The sequence below is a fragment of the Apostichopus japonicus genome, chromosome 19 (genome assembly GCF_037975245.1).
Source record: "Apostichopus japonicus isolate 1M-3 chromosome 19, ASM3797524v1, whole genome shotgun sequence".
Classification (NCBI taxonomy): domain Eukaryota; kingdom Metazoa; phylum Echinodermata; class Holothuroidea; order Aspidochirotida; family Stichopodidae; genus Apostichopus; species Apostichopus japonicus.
The window spans coordinates 3,139,115-3,153,219 of NC_092579.1; the positions used below are offsets into that span (position 1 = coordinate 3,139,115).

The window sequence follows — 14,105 nt, forward strand, 5'->3', positions numbered from 1 at the left end:
TCATATAGAATTCCACTAACAGTTTTTTCTCATTTAATATAACAATGGAGGAAAAGACACTTGATTATCTGACAAAAGTCCTGCAAATTCCTTCTTAAATTTGAGTGAATTAGGCCTAGTTACAGAATGGCATTAAGTCACATTTGACTGACCTTCAAGCACAGTGTAGGCATCTAGTGGCAAAATGAGGAGGTTGGTTCACTATAGTAGTGACCGGTCACTGAGGGCATTCAGTGTTAAAAAGATTACCAGTTCACTCCTCTTGGTAGAGAAGATTAAGAGTACTGAGGTTGTGAGGAGACAGGACAGTCACAAAGAGAACTGGCCTCACTATCAAGAATTGATTTGTCTTTCGATGAAACCAGAAGATGAAAATATAGTTATGGAATTATCTTTATACAGGGTATGGTCCAATACATTTAAATACATTAGGAATATATTGATAATAGCTTTTAAACTATCATAAACTTACTCTGATATTTTCAAAGGAATGTCTGTTAGTGACATCAAACAAGAGAAGTAACGCGTGAGCATCTCGATAGTATGCGTGGGTCACACTGCGAAACCTCTCTTGGCCGGCTGTGTCCCATATCTGTAAAAGAAAGATTCACAGAGGATGTTGAATAACAGGGCAAACACATAAAGTCATTTGGTTTTCCATTTAGCTGAACTGACCTACTGTACAGTAATGGTCTGACACGTGTGTTAGATTAAGTAGTCCGGCCACTTTACAGCAATTGATGAGCCTCTGATGTATAAATGAACATATCCCCCAAAAAAATGAAAAATTGGTCTAGGAATGCAATCTGGGATTGATAGCATCAATTGTTTTTTTTAAATAGTGTACAACGTATCAGAACGAATTCTGGTCCTGAACTCGTAGATCTGTTAAAGCTAGAAAAGGTAAATGATGGAGCCAGGAATGATATCAGCATATTGGTACTGACAAAAGATGTCTGAAGAGAACCAGAGTGTTCTGATTAAGTGGAGACATGTTCTAATGAAACTATGGCAGATGCTCTATTCCTGAGACAAACGTATATATTGAAGAACTACTTGACCACCGTCCTTTGTGTCGCAAGCTACAAGGTAACCTCCATTCCATTAATTTGATACTTACCTGTCTATACTAGTACTACTGTACGTAATAGTACTTATAAACATGTCTCCACTAGTACTATAATGGTACTTGTCAACCTGTCTCAACTACTGTAGTAATATGTGATAGTACTGTACTTGTAAACCTGTCTATACTAGTACTGCTTATGGTACATATAAACATGTCTCCACTAGTACTGTAATGGTACTTGTAAATCTGTCTCAACTACTGTAGTAATATGTGATAGTACTTGTAAACTAGTGTTTACACGGGTCCAAAAATCGGGAACCGGGTACCCGAGGGCCGTTACCCGTCGGGTATCCGGGTACCCGGAAAAAATTTGTTTACCCTCGTGTATCACGATTTTCAAGAAATTACATATTGGATGCTGTAACAAATGCATTATATTCAAGGGCGGCGGAACCGGGGGGGCACAGGGGGCACGTGCCCCCCCCCACTTTTCCTCAGGTTAAAAATGTGCCCATTTTCTACATAAAAATTGAGGTGTCTCAAGTTAGCCAGAGGCCAGGGAACCAGAATGAACACTCGGGAAGGGCCGTTTCCGGCCATCTGAGGGGTTTGTATAACCAAAAATTTTCTTGTACGCTCCGCGCCAACCGATGGATAGTCCGCTCAGATAGTCGTGCATAAAACTTTGCAAATCGTGGCTACGCCCCTGACTTTTAGTGAATTTCTGTGGGTCAAACTCAAAGCTATTTCGAATGGAATTTTTTTTTAAAGATATTAACAAGAAATAAACTCTAATTCGGGAGATTTCTACATTAGCAACTAGCATGATTTCACCTCATTTTGTCTCAAAAGAAAACTTGTTCCTTGTTTCCCAATTTGCACATTGGATATTGCAGTGCTAGTATGCATATTTTCCTTGAGGGGGGGGGGCGTTGATGGAGTGATGTGTATACGCAAATAAGATAATACAATAAGAGTTATAAAGGGTACTAAATATAAGGCTGCATCAGTCCAATCGAATTTCTGCAAAGTGCCCTTTGATGTCGGTGCCCCCCCAGATTGAAAGTGCTTCCGCCGCCCTTGATTATATTCTCTACTGACAATGTTTTCATGTTCAAATACGTAGGTGTAAGATAAGGTATAAAACCTTCCTCAATAATTTTTATTTGCTTTTGTTTCTTTCATTAACTTGTTAATAAATAAATTATTTAATTATAATTAGCATTACTACTAACATCGCACTGCCGCCGCTGCTTTTGCTTGCTCGTGCACGTCTATTACCAAACCATATAAATAACCAATTTAGCTCTTAAGCATTAGCCGCGAGATTGCGCGATTCGCGCAATTTGATCGCATTTGGAAAAAACGATTAGTAAAAAGCCACTTGCGATTACTATTTTTTAGTTATCCCGTCTATAATCCATAAACATCTCTTAAAATTCCTTGTCAGCCTTTCCTTTTATGAAATAAACGAACGAATAAATAATAATTTCTTCCACATGGTAGCCTAACACCACACTAAGTCAATGAGAAATCTAGCTAAGCCTAACCATCTGTTTATTTGCTGAAGTTGTGACGCAGTTATAAGACATCCATGGAATACTTTCGTTATTGCTGTTACGTTCGACCACATGGTTGCCTAACACCACACTAAGTCAATGGGGGTAATCTAGCCTAGCCATCTGTTTATTAGCTGATATTGTGACGCAGTTATAAGATATCTATGGAAAGCTTTCGTTATTGCTGTTATCTTCGACCACATGGTAGCCTAACAACACACTAAGTCAATGGGAAATCTGCCTAACCATCGGTTTGCAATTTTTTTTTAAAACAATCACACTTTGCGTAGGATTCGGGTAATAAATTAGGAACCGGGTAGTATATATCGCGTCGGGCGGGTACCTTCGTTATTGCTGTTATATTCGACCACATTGTAGCCTAACACCACACTAAGTCAATGGGAAATCTGCCTAACCGTCGGTTTGCGATTTTTTTTTTTTTTTTTTAAATCACACTTTGCGTAGGATTCGGGTAATAAATTTGGAACCGGGTAGTGTGGCGTCGGGCGGGTACCCGGGTACCCGGATAACCCGTGCAAACACTATTGTAAACCTGTCTATACTAGTACTACTTATGGTACTTATAAACAGTCTCCACTAGTTCTATAATGGTACTTGTCAACCTGTCTCAACTACTGTAGTAATATGTGATAGTACTTGTAAACCTGTCTATACTAGTACTACTTATGGTACTTATAAAAATTGTCTCCACTAGTACTGTAATGGTACTTGTAAATCTGTCTCAACTACTGTAGTAATATGTGATAGTACTTGTAAACCTGTCTATACTAGTACTACTTATGGTACTTATAAACATGTCTCCACTAGTACTGTAATGGTACTTGTAAATCTGTCTCAACTACTGTAGTAATATGTGATAGTACTTGTAAATCTGTCTATACTAGTACTACTTATGGTACTTATAAACATGTCTCCACTAGTACTGTAATGGTACTTGTAAATCTGTCTATACTCGTACTATACTGTATATCATGTATTAGTAAACATGTCTCAAAGTAGTCATTGTAAACATGTCTCCACTAGTACTGTAATGGTACTTGTAAATCTGTCTATACTAGTACTATATCATGTATTAGTAAACATGTCTCAAAGTAGTCATTGTAAACATGTCTCCACTAGTAAGTACGTAATAGTAATTGTAAACGTAATAAATGGATGATTGGAAGGAAGAGGCTGTGGGTCTGTGAAAAGAGCAACATTTAACACACAGTCTATTTCACAATTAACATCACTGAAACCTGTTAGCAATGAAGCTAGAATGCATGAAAGTTAAGCTTGTAATGTAAACACTAAACAGACATCTATTGAACATCATGAAAATATAATACCATGCTTCACAACGGAGTAGATACGACAGAAGCCACTTGTGATGTGCTTACATCAAACAGCTAAGTGTATGTTAAGTGTATGAAGCCCTTGTGTTTATAATGCAGATACCACCCACGCACCCTCACAGTTTCAGAACCAACCTCACTCAGAAGCCCTTCATAAAATGTCATTAAAATAAAAGATAATGACAAGAAGAATACACAGCTTCGTGCACAAGGTGCCCTACTGTACATATTTTATGAGCAAATACATTGAGAATAACATGTAAGGTCTATTTGCAGGTAAGTGCAATCTGTATGCCACAAATACAGTATGGTGAACAGCCAACACTGTTTTCTGTTATCTGAGAAAACATACAATATGTCTGATTAACACAACAACTACTCTTGCTACTGTATGTAGGTACTTGTTCCTAAAAAAAAAAAAATCCCCTTTTCCCCACCTCTCCCCTTCTCCCTACCCTCTCCCCTTCTCTTCTCTTCTCTCCCCTTACCAAACATTGTCAATTCAGCAGTTTTCCCGATATGCAAAACAAATTACAACAAAAACTAAATTTCTGTATTGTAGTGTACAGTAGTTACTAGTTATCAACTGTGCTCTTTGTAAATACTGTACAGTACTTGGTCTTGTCTTAACTTTTTAATCCCTTGTTCTCTATGAATGGGCCAAAAAGTAAGACTACAAAAGTATCAACCGTCATAATTATGTGAGTGAGTGTATTAACTACACAACAGTATACCAAAAAAAACTAATCAAAACCTTTCTATTTAGATCTGCATTCCATTAACCGTGCTTTCTATACTATTTATATTGTCACATTATTACAACGCATTTTCCATTTTGCATTTATAGCGCTTTTAAAATTTTAAATTTTTCACATATATATATATATTTTAAATGTTAAGAATTTGTTTGTATAATTTTCGATTTCCCTTTTGCAGTTTTTTATACAATTTACTGTCAGATTGTATAAAACAAATTTTCTACCCATTTTATACCTTACAGTATCGATTTATATATTTGTATATCATGATTGTATGTATTTTACTGTAAAGCGCCTCAGAGCAATTTCTGATTGGATAAGGCGCTATAGAAATTTTGTATAATGATAATAATAAGAAAGTGTAGAGTTAGGAATTGGTTTGTTTCATTTTATAAATTAAATGTGAAAATGAGGCTGTCAGTATTTTTTGCCTCTTTCCAGTACCCGTCTTCCCATGTTGCAAACATGTGCTAAACCGTGCTAAACCGTTACCAATGTTTTGTTTGTTTTGTCCCTTGAATTTTCTGTTTCAGCCTCTGCAGAAGATCCTGCTAGGATCGCGAACGTCAGGCCCACTTACTTTTACACCAATGTTGGCTCGGTAGATGAATCGAAGTGCATGACATAAGTGGAGACAGGCATTAAAGGGTGTGAAGACTCGCGCACAAAGAAACATCTCATGCCGGCAATCTGACCTAGTTTCGAATGAGGTGTAACAGAAGTGTTAGACACCACCATCGATCCCAGAAAATACACACACAGCTTGCTACTGTCGGTAATTAGACACTAGTGTACAGTCAATACATACAGCTACGGTCAATACCCACGACACAGTGTACATACTGTAGCAGCGATGGATATCTCAGGTCTAGATAAAAGATAACAGGGTATCACGTTTCATTACTGTCTGCATTTCGTAGCGACAAGGAGAAAACGTCATTTGCAAGCAACTGAAAGTTAACTTTTTCAGAGCGCGGCATGCGGTTTGGGGCGAGTCTTCAATGCCTTTAAGAGACAAGTGAAATAAGCACCCTTCTTTAACAACATTGCCACAGCATCATAAGAACCAATGTTCTATGCCTCCGTTAGGTTCCAACAAAAACACTTTACACTATTTAACCCCATAACAACTCCCTGATTTAACAGAGGAATAATAATCTGCAGGACTACATGGAAGGACAACTTTACTTACACAGAGGATTTATACCACATATAGTAATCCACTTTCCAAAATATGCCTCCGGTGGCAATTTAAGTAATCACTTTCAACATCTGTAAACACATGAGAGCCCAATTCTGATGGTGTCGTTTACCTCATGTTTTGGTTATAAAATTTATGATTATAAGGTTACCCTGCGATTGAACCGAGTGTACTGTGGCATACTGTACCAAAGAGTTTCTTTGTATGGTAACAAGTTCAAATAATTTCTTTCAATTCTTACACTGCGATTCACATTCACACCGATGGGTAAAGCTGCTAAAGCAGGGATTTATTGCTCATAGCTGTTTCAGACCAACTCGGTAATTAAAACCATAAGATCCACCAAAGTCGGTCGGTGACTGCTTAAATTTTAAACCGAGTTAAGCCATATATCTCAGCGATAAACAAATCCCTAGGTAACAAAACCTTGCTGTACTGTCTGATTATAAACCTGACAACAGCTTACATATATATAGTTTACTATCTTAGCCATGCAAACATTAAAACCCTATTGCAGTGTCAGTGTGTGTTATTTAAGTATCAGATACTACATAGAACCACTTCACTTTTATGGTATCTGGACAGGCAAGTGCCTCACACATGTCCCATACACCACACGATTTACTAAGTACTGATTTATTACATTCAATTGTGATACACTAGAATTATGACTTGAGCAAGTCTAAAAATGACATCACCACTGAGCTACTACTGCTCGCATATTAAATGCCTAAATTTCTTAATTCATTACTTTGTTCCTTTTCATTTACAGGTCACAGTATTAAATTGTCTCTGTCGAAATGAAGATACAGTAACATTACCAAGAAAAAAACGAAGGGAAATAAGAAATTTCACCTCCAAACGGCACTATGGCATCACAAGTTGAGATAAAGTAACGCCCAGATATGATTTTGAACAAGAATAATTCCCACATGGAATTAGGTTAGTGTATGACAGGGAGTTTAATTGTTGTTCATTACATGTATACATAATGTACTGTAAGATTAAGAAGATTAATGGCTGTACAACCTCTTTGAAACTTCTTTAAACTTGAGTAAAATATGTGAGCAAACAACCAATCTATAGAATCCCAAAGTGTCGCATCTACAGTACAAGTTACAGAAGTTCAATCTCTTTGTAAAAAATGGACAATTAAACCATTGTGTTCCTACTGTAGTTCCTAGTCCTTCAATTCATTTCTCCTTTACACCTTTATGATTGTAGGATATGTTTACTAGAAACCGTTCAGACAGATTCAGATCAAAGCATGTCGACATTTCTCCTCTGGATCAGACCATCACACACTTCCAGTAGTAGACTTTTCTCTGACCCGGCCACGAGTAAACCTGCCAAATCCATTCACTAGGAGAGTGCCTCAAATCAAACAGAGTGTATGCATGTTTACACATCACCTCTCAAATTTCACTGCTAACAAGTTAACTGTATCAATTGTTGCCAAGACCACTTAATTACTTTTTCCAATTTTGACAAATTTGTGAGTGCAATCGCTACGTTGACTTATAATCGGAATAAAAAGGACAACCAGGCTGGAACTTTATTTATTATTTCAAATTTTTGAGTTTAATATATATGTGTCATTTACACATGTACACAAATATCCTTTGAATGTATTTGAAAATGCTAATTGCACACACTGAGTCCCTGAGACCTACAGTATGATATCGCACAACTCATACATCAGACTGGTTTGAAGATTACAATTAAATTAAAAACCATTATCATTAAAGTCCCATAAAAGTTCACAATCAGGCTGAAATAAATTTTACTTTAAATGAAATAATGTACACTGTGTTGTTGAAATGCCAATGATCTATCAATGGAACGTACCTGGATATTACAGTGTGGGCGTGATTGGCTTATTATCATAACCATCGCACACTGCGTATACATACATGCTACTGAACTAGCTAGAGCGAGCAACATTAAGAAAATGCCACCTCAGTAGTAAAACTGTAACAGAAAGGTGCAATATAATCATCCAACACAGTGAAAGCTCTTCTCCAATTTATTCCAGCAGCATCTCACAAACCTCAATTTCAAACCATCTCAGAACCAACTGGACTTTCTGTCACAGAGAGTCCAAACACCTCCCAGAAAATCTTATCTGACTTTGAAATGACCAATTTGTATGATGAGTCTCCATTAGCCAGATTTCTATAAAAAACCTTTCTGTGTGATGGTGTTATGTTTCACGGTGCATAACATTAACCACATTGGTAGCTGGAGAGAAAGAACATCAGGCTGGGGAAACACTTTCTGAAATTTAACTGGAGATGGATATTGAGTTTATAGTGCTAACGACCGAGTTATATTTATTCTGCAGGTTCGGTAATTTATATTGCAGATTTTTAAGCCTGGTGGAGCGAGTGAGGGCTGTGTCAAGTTTAGCGTCCCAATGTCACAAGTTTTATACATATTATCAGTGTTTCTGACTGATGAGTCTTAATCTGCTGTTTAGGTCAAGATTTCGTTAACAACTACTGTACATTTTGACAAGCCCTACTGACTGTTAAGTCTTAAAATTAAACATTGGTAGTTGATCAAACTAAGAAACCAAAGTAAACAATTTCAACCTACAGTAATAATAATAAGAAACAACTCACTTCCAGGTATTAATATGATCTATCACCATGAAAATTTTTAGTACACTGTTTGTCTTTATCTTCCAAAGTTCCTATACATTCAAAATCCTCCAAAGACTTCCTCCCTCCATCCCCCTCCACCCCCCCCCCCATCCCATCCAATCAAATCACTCTAGGCATGATACAGTAGCAGGCACTAGTGCAGTACAATGGTAAGGTTGTGAGTAGACAGGTAAGCAAGGAACGGCAGTAACTATTGACAAGCAATTTTCAAGTTTTTAAAATAACGTTAATAGAATTTAAGCATATATTCAAATGATCTCCATCCATACTGCATATTCATTACAACTTTAGTACAGTAGTTTAGAACTGTTTATAGTTCCTGAACATTGCTGACAGCTGCAATTGTACCACCTCTGAATTACATCAAAGCAGCCTTTTAGATAAAGATAAATTTGATCAATTATTAATCCATGTTATCCTATTTATACAAACCCACAACACAATAGCTAGACTGTTTTTTTTCCTCCTGTACCTGTACATGGCCACATAACAGTCTTTTCTGTTTGTCTAGAGCCCGACATATGTTCACTTTCCAACCGTATTGCTTGTTTTTAACTTGTACAAACATATGAGAAATATATTTGAAATTGAAATAATTATTAAGTGCATTAGTTCCTGTACTCCTATTGACTAAACGACTATGATCACATTTACATGGATGTAGTAACAAGTATCTAATTGAAAGTGTATTACTTCCTGTACTCCTATTGCAATGAGTATGACTATTAATACATGGCTGTAGGAACATGTACATAATCAAAAGTGTATTACTTCCTGTACTCCTATTGAAATGAGTATGACTATTAATACATGGCTGTAGGAACATGTACATAATCAAAAGTGTATCACTTCCTGTACTCCTATTGAAATGAGTATGACTATTAAAACATGGCTGTAGGAACATGTACATAATTAAAAGTGTATTACTCCCTGTACTCCTATTGAAATGAGTATGACTATTAATACATGGCTGTAGGAACACATACGTAATTAAAAGTGAATTACTCCCTGTACTCCTATTGAAATGAGTATAATACATGGCTGTAGGAACATGTACATAATTAAAAGTGTATTACTCCCTGTACTCCTATTGAAATGAGTATGACTATTAATACATGGCTGTAGGAACATGTACATAATTAAAAGTGTATTACTCCCTGTACTCCTATTGAAATGAGTATGACTATTAATACATGGCTGTAGGAACACATACGTAATTAAAAGTGAAGTACTCCCCTGTACTCCTATTGAAATGACAAGAGTATGACTATTAATACATAGCTGTAGGAACATGTACATAATTAAAAGTGTAATATTACTTCCTGTACTGCTATTGAAATGAATATGACTATTAATACATGGCTGTAGGAACATGTACAAATTAAAAGTGTATTACTTTCTGTACTCCTATTGAAATGAGTATGACTATTAATACATGGCTGTATGAACACATACATAATTAAAGTGTATTACTCCTGTACTCCTATTGAGATGAGTATGACCATTAATACATGGCTGTAGGAACACGTACGTAATTAAAAGTGCATTAGTTCCTGTACTCCTATTGAAATGAGTATGACTATTAATACATGGCTGTAGGAACACGTACGTAATTAAAAGTGTATTACTTCCTGTACTCCTATTGAAATGAGTATGAGTCCTATGAATACATGGCTATAGGAACATGTACGTAATTAAAAGTGCATTAGTTCCTGTACTCCTATTGAAATGAGTATGACTATTAATACATGGCTGTAGGAACACGTACATAATTAAAAGTGTATTACTTCCTGTACTCCTATTGAAATGCTCAGAGTACATGAATGAGTACAAAGCCACAGGTCTACTGTAGGTTATTGAGTACATATAATGCTAACTAGTGTACAATTGAGGACAAACTACAAGTCTAGGTTATGAGTACATAATAATTGTGTACAAGTCAGTACAAACTACAAGTCTAGGTTATGAGTACATAATGATAGTGCAAAAATGAGGACAAACTACCAGTCTAGGTTATAGGTACAAAATGATTGTGTACAAGTCAGTACAAACTACAAGTCTTGGTTATGAGTACATAATGATAGTGCAAAAATGAGGACAAACTACAAGTCTAGGTTATGAGTACATACTGTAATGATAGTGTACAAGTGAGGACAAACTACAAGTCTTGGTTATGAGTACATAATGATAGTGTACAAGTGAGGACAAACTACAAGTCTAGGTTATGAGTACACATAATGATAGTGTACAAGTGAGGACAAACTACAAGTCTAGGTTTTGAGGACATAATAATTGTGTACAAGTGAGGACAAACCACAAGTCTAGGTTATGAGTACACATAATGATAGTGTACTTAAGTCAGGACAAACTACAAGTCTAGGTAATGAGTACATAATTATAGTGTACAAGTGAGGACAAACTACTGTACAGTACAAGTCTGCAGCCGATATCATAAGAAATCACAGGTTTACCTGTAGAGTAACGACATTTGTACACCTATTTGCCAGTTAAATACGTTGGTGCAGAACTGTCAGCTACACTAGTGAATCATAATACTACCTCAAACACACCCACACTGCATGTATGTGTATCACAGCAGATAACATTTAATTTTTAATTAACATACACATAAAACCCATGAAGTATGAAATCATGATTACTATAATTAATTACTTTTTTTTCGGTTTAAAGGTTGTCTGTGCAGTGAGAATAGTGTATACAGTAGATACATTGGTATATGAAAATCCTGTCGGCTGGCAAAACTGCAGCAGTCCACTTTTCTTTTATTAACTACAAGAGCACATACAGTACACACATACTTTACCACACCACACAAACATATATAAGTCAGTTTTGGTGGAGTGGATCCCTACTATACCACACAGCACAGGCGCAGGTTGTATGCACTGTACTACATGTAATTTACTGTACTTAACATTACTGTATCTGAGATTCAATGCGAGAGAATAGACAGTCCATACACAACGGATTCCCAGACAATAATTATGATTGCTATAAAGTCCACACTGTGTTCAAGTTTTAAAACGAACTAACAGCTGTGTCAACGATCTAAAGTCGTAGGATGGGTTCAACTTCATCAGAGAGAGAGAGTGAGAGAGAGAGAGAAGAAAAACAAAAAACGCAAAAGTGTTTACCCACGTCTGATGTACCGGTAAGTATCTACACACATTACCATCATAATTAAACACAATACAAATTATCAATTTCTTTAAGATTATCATAACTATTAAATACATTGTGTAAAGGTACAGTAAGTTGGCCTGACATTTCGATCCTAGCAGGATCTTCTTCAAAGGCTAAAAAAAATAATAAAAAAATTTAAAAAAAAATTATTAAATATATTAACTTTTACATAGATCTGCAAGATGCAAAACCATATGGAAAGACATCTTTTGCATGAATGCATATGCATGAATGCAATATGCATGAATCATGAATGCATATGCATGAATGCATATTTGTGACAAAATCGAGATGACAACATGCAACCTTGCGTCAAGTTTTAAAATCTTTTCTAGCACAGCGTAGGTTTTAAAAGAAAACATTTCATCTCTTCAATGTGAGAAAGGAAGATAAACACATCTCAACCTGCAGTGCTGCTTTTATCATCACCGGACGCCTGATGGTGATAAATGATGACGATTTTCATTATAGACCAAATTTTACCTGGGTATATTTATCTATTAATTCTGAATTTATGAAAAACCTGTGCTAGTCAACTATGAGTCGCACCTGCTTTATTGTGTGAGTGGGTGTATCTGTATATACTGTACAAGCGTGGAGCCATAGTATAAGGCAGTAGGGGTTGTTCAGTCATGCTTTCACTGAATAAACTGCACAAATGCCCTTGAAGCATAAAATATTCTCCATTCCATCTGAAGGAAACTGCTTGCAGAATTTATGCTTTTTTGCCGCCATCAGACAAAAATTATGACATTTAGTAAAAGTGAGTGGGAGTTGAACAGACTTTTGATTGGTAAAGTGCATAGTTCTTAATAACATATGGGGAGAGAATTAAAGCATAGCAATAGAGTGCTACATACTATCATGGTGTTTGACATTTAGTGTAGGCCTACAGTATATATAAACAGCTAAAATGTAAGACATTCACTAAAGACATTCCCTAAAGACATTCACTAAAGACATTCACTAAAGGATAAATAGTAAGCTGCGATACAGATATAACTGTCTACATAACAAATGTAAAAAAAAAAAATATATGCTGTATACAACCGATTGTTCGTACTGTACATGAGAGCCTCATTGCATAAATTACGCCTTTGTTGACAATGATCATAATGAAATGAAAGTTAAATATTTGTCTCTTTGTACTGTTTGCTTTGTAAAGACTGGTTATTGTTGCCATAACACCAAATTAGAGAAAAAATGTCTGCAGTGTCTGTCAAACAAAATGGCAAAATGGAGAAGATACTTTTATATCAGTGCAAGATAAAGGTAAAGAATAGTTTTATCAATTTGGCTATAAAGCAGCTAGATATTTTTGGATGTGAAAGTTCCACAGCATCCAGTGTCCACAGTTGAATGAGTTCAGGACAGGGGCTACTGTAGATTCCAAAAGAATGGGCATCGAGCAAGGACTGTGAATAGGGTAGCACTGGGCACTACGATGCCAAAATAAAATTTGTAGTTTGTAAAAGTGGATAGGAAGTGATGTATACTGTATAGGCTGACTGGAGAAAAGTAACATTCTAACAAAAAGACATAGTACATCTTTACACTATAAGGCCTAACTACTGTACTGTATATTGGTATTATTAGGATAGATTTTATCATTAGCTCACACCATGTGTAAGAGCCAAATATAACCGTAACCTGGACTTCAAAAAAATATAGCATGGTCATCCTGAAGCCATTTACATTTATGACAAATTCAGCATTCTTTTTCTCTAGAGAACGTACAAACTGTACTTGGAGAAAATTCAGGGGAAAACATCCCATCTTTACACCACTGGTATGGTCTTTTGTGACACTAAATATGTCAAGAGCCACTTACATGACAAGAAATTAAAATATGTAAGAGATTATTCCGTTGAGAAACCGAAAACTGCCCTTTAATCATAGCTGCATCTCTCTTCGTCTCCACGAAATTTATACGACGTGGTCAGCTTCTTATTCTCTCCACCGATAACTCCTCAGCTAGAAATTTTAAGATAACATGAAGTGTTTATCGATCTATTCGGTGCTGTGCTCACCATTACAAACCGGGCAAGTTATTGATTCTACTAATCTACAGTATGGCTGAAATAAAACTGTGTCAGAGCTGTTAGGTACTCAAAATGATGCCAATAAGTCACTGCGTGGGATTTATTCAGTAATCCGGGGACGCGTTAGCTTGGTTTGTAACGAGAGATGTGTGAAATTGTTGTTCGTCACCGAAGTGGTGGATATAACTAAAACTTCTGAGAACAACTTTGTAGGGTTTCTGCACATAGATCACTAATCTAGAGAATCCAGA

At 36.2% G+C, this 14,105-nt stretch overlaps 1 protein-coding gene across 3 annotated transcripts in view; it reads right to left on the minus strand.

The window, feature by feature from the left end:
• Positions 1-14,105, minus strand: part of LOC139959570 (ras-related protein Rab-26-like) — a 61,065-nt gene that overhangs the window by 36,814 nt on the left and 10,146 nt on the right. For all 3 annotated transcript variants that reach the window (XR_011790167.1, XM_071957291.1, XM_071957292.1), the window contains exon 4: positions 473-592. Coding sequence is in view for 2 of the 3 variants with exons in the window: in XM_071957291.1 (XP_071813392.1) it covers positions 473-592 (120 nt within the window). In the remaining variant the exon portion in view is untranslated. The remainder of the gene's footprint in view (positions 1-472; positions 593-14,105) is intronic.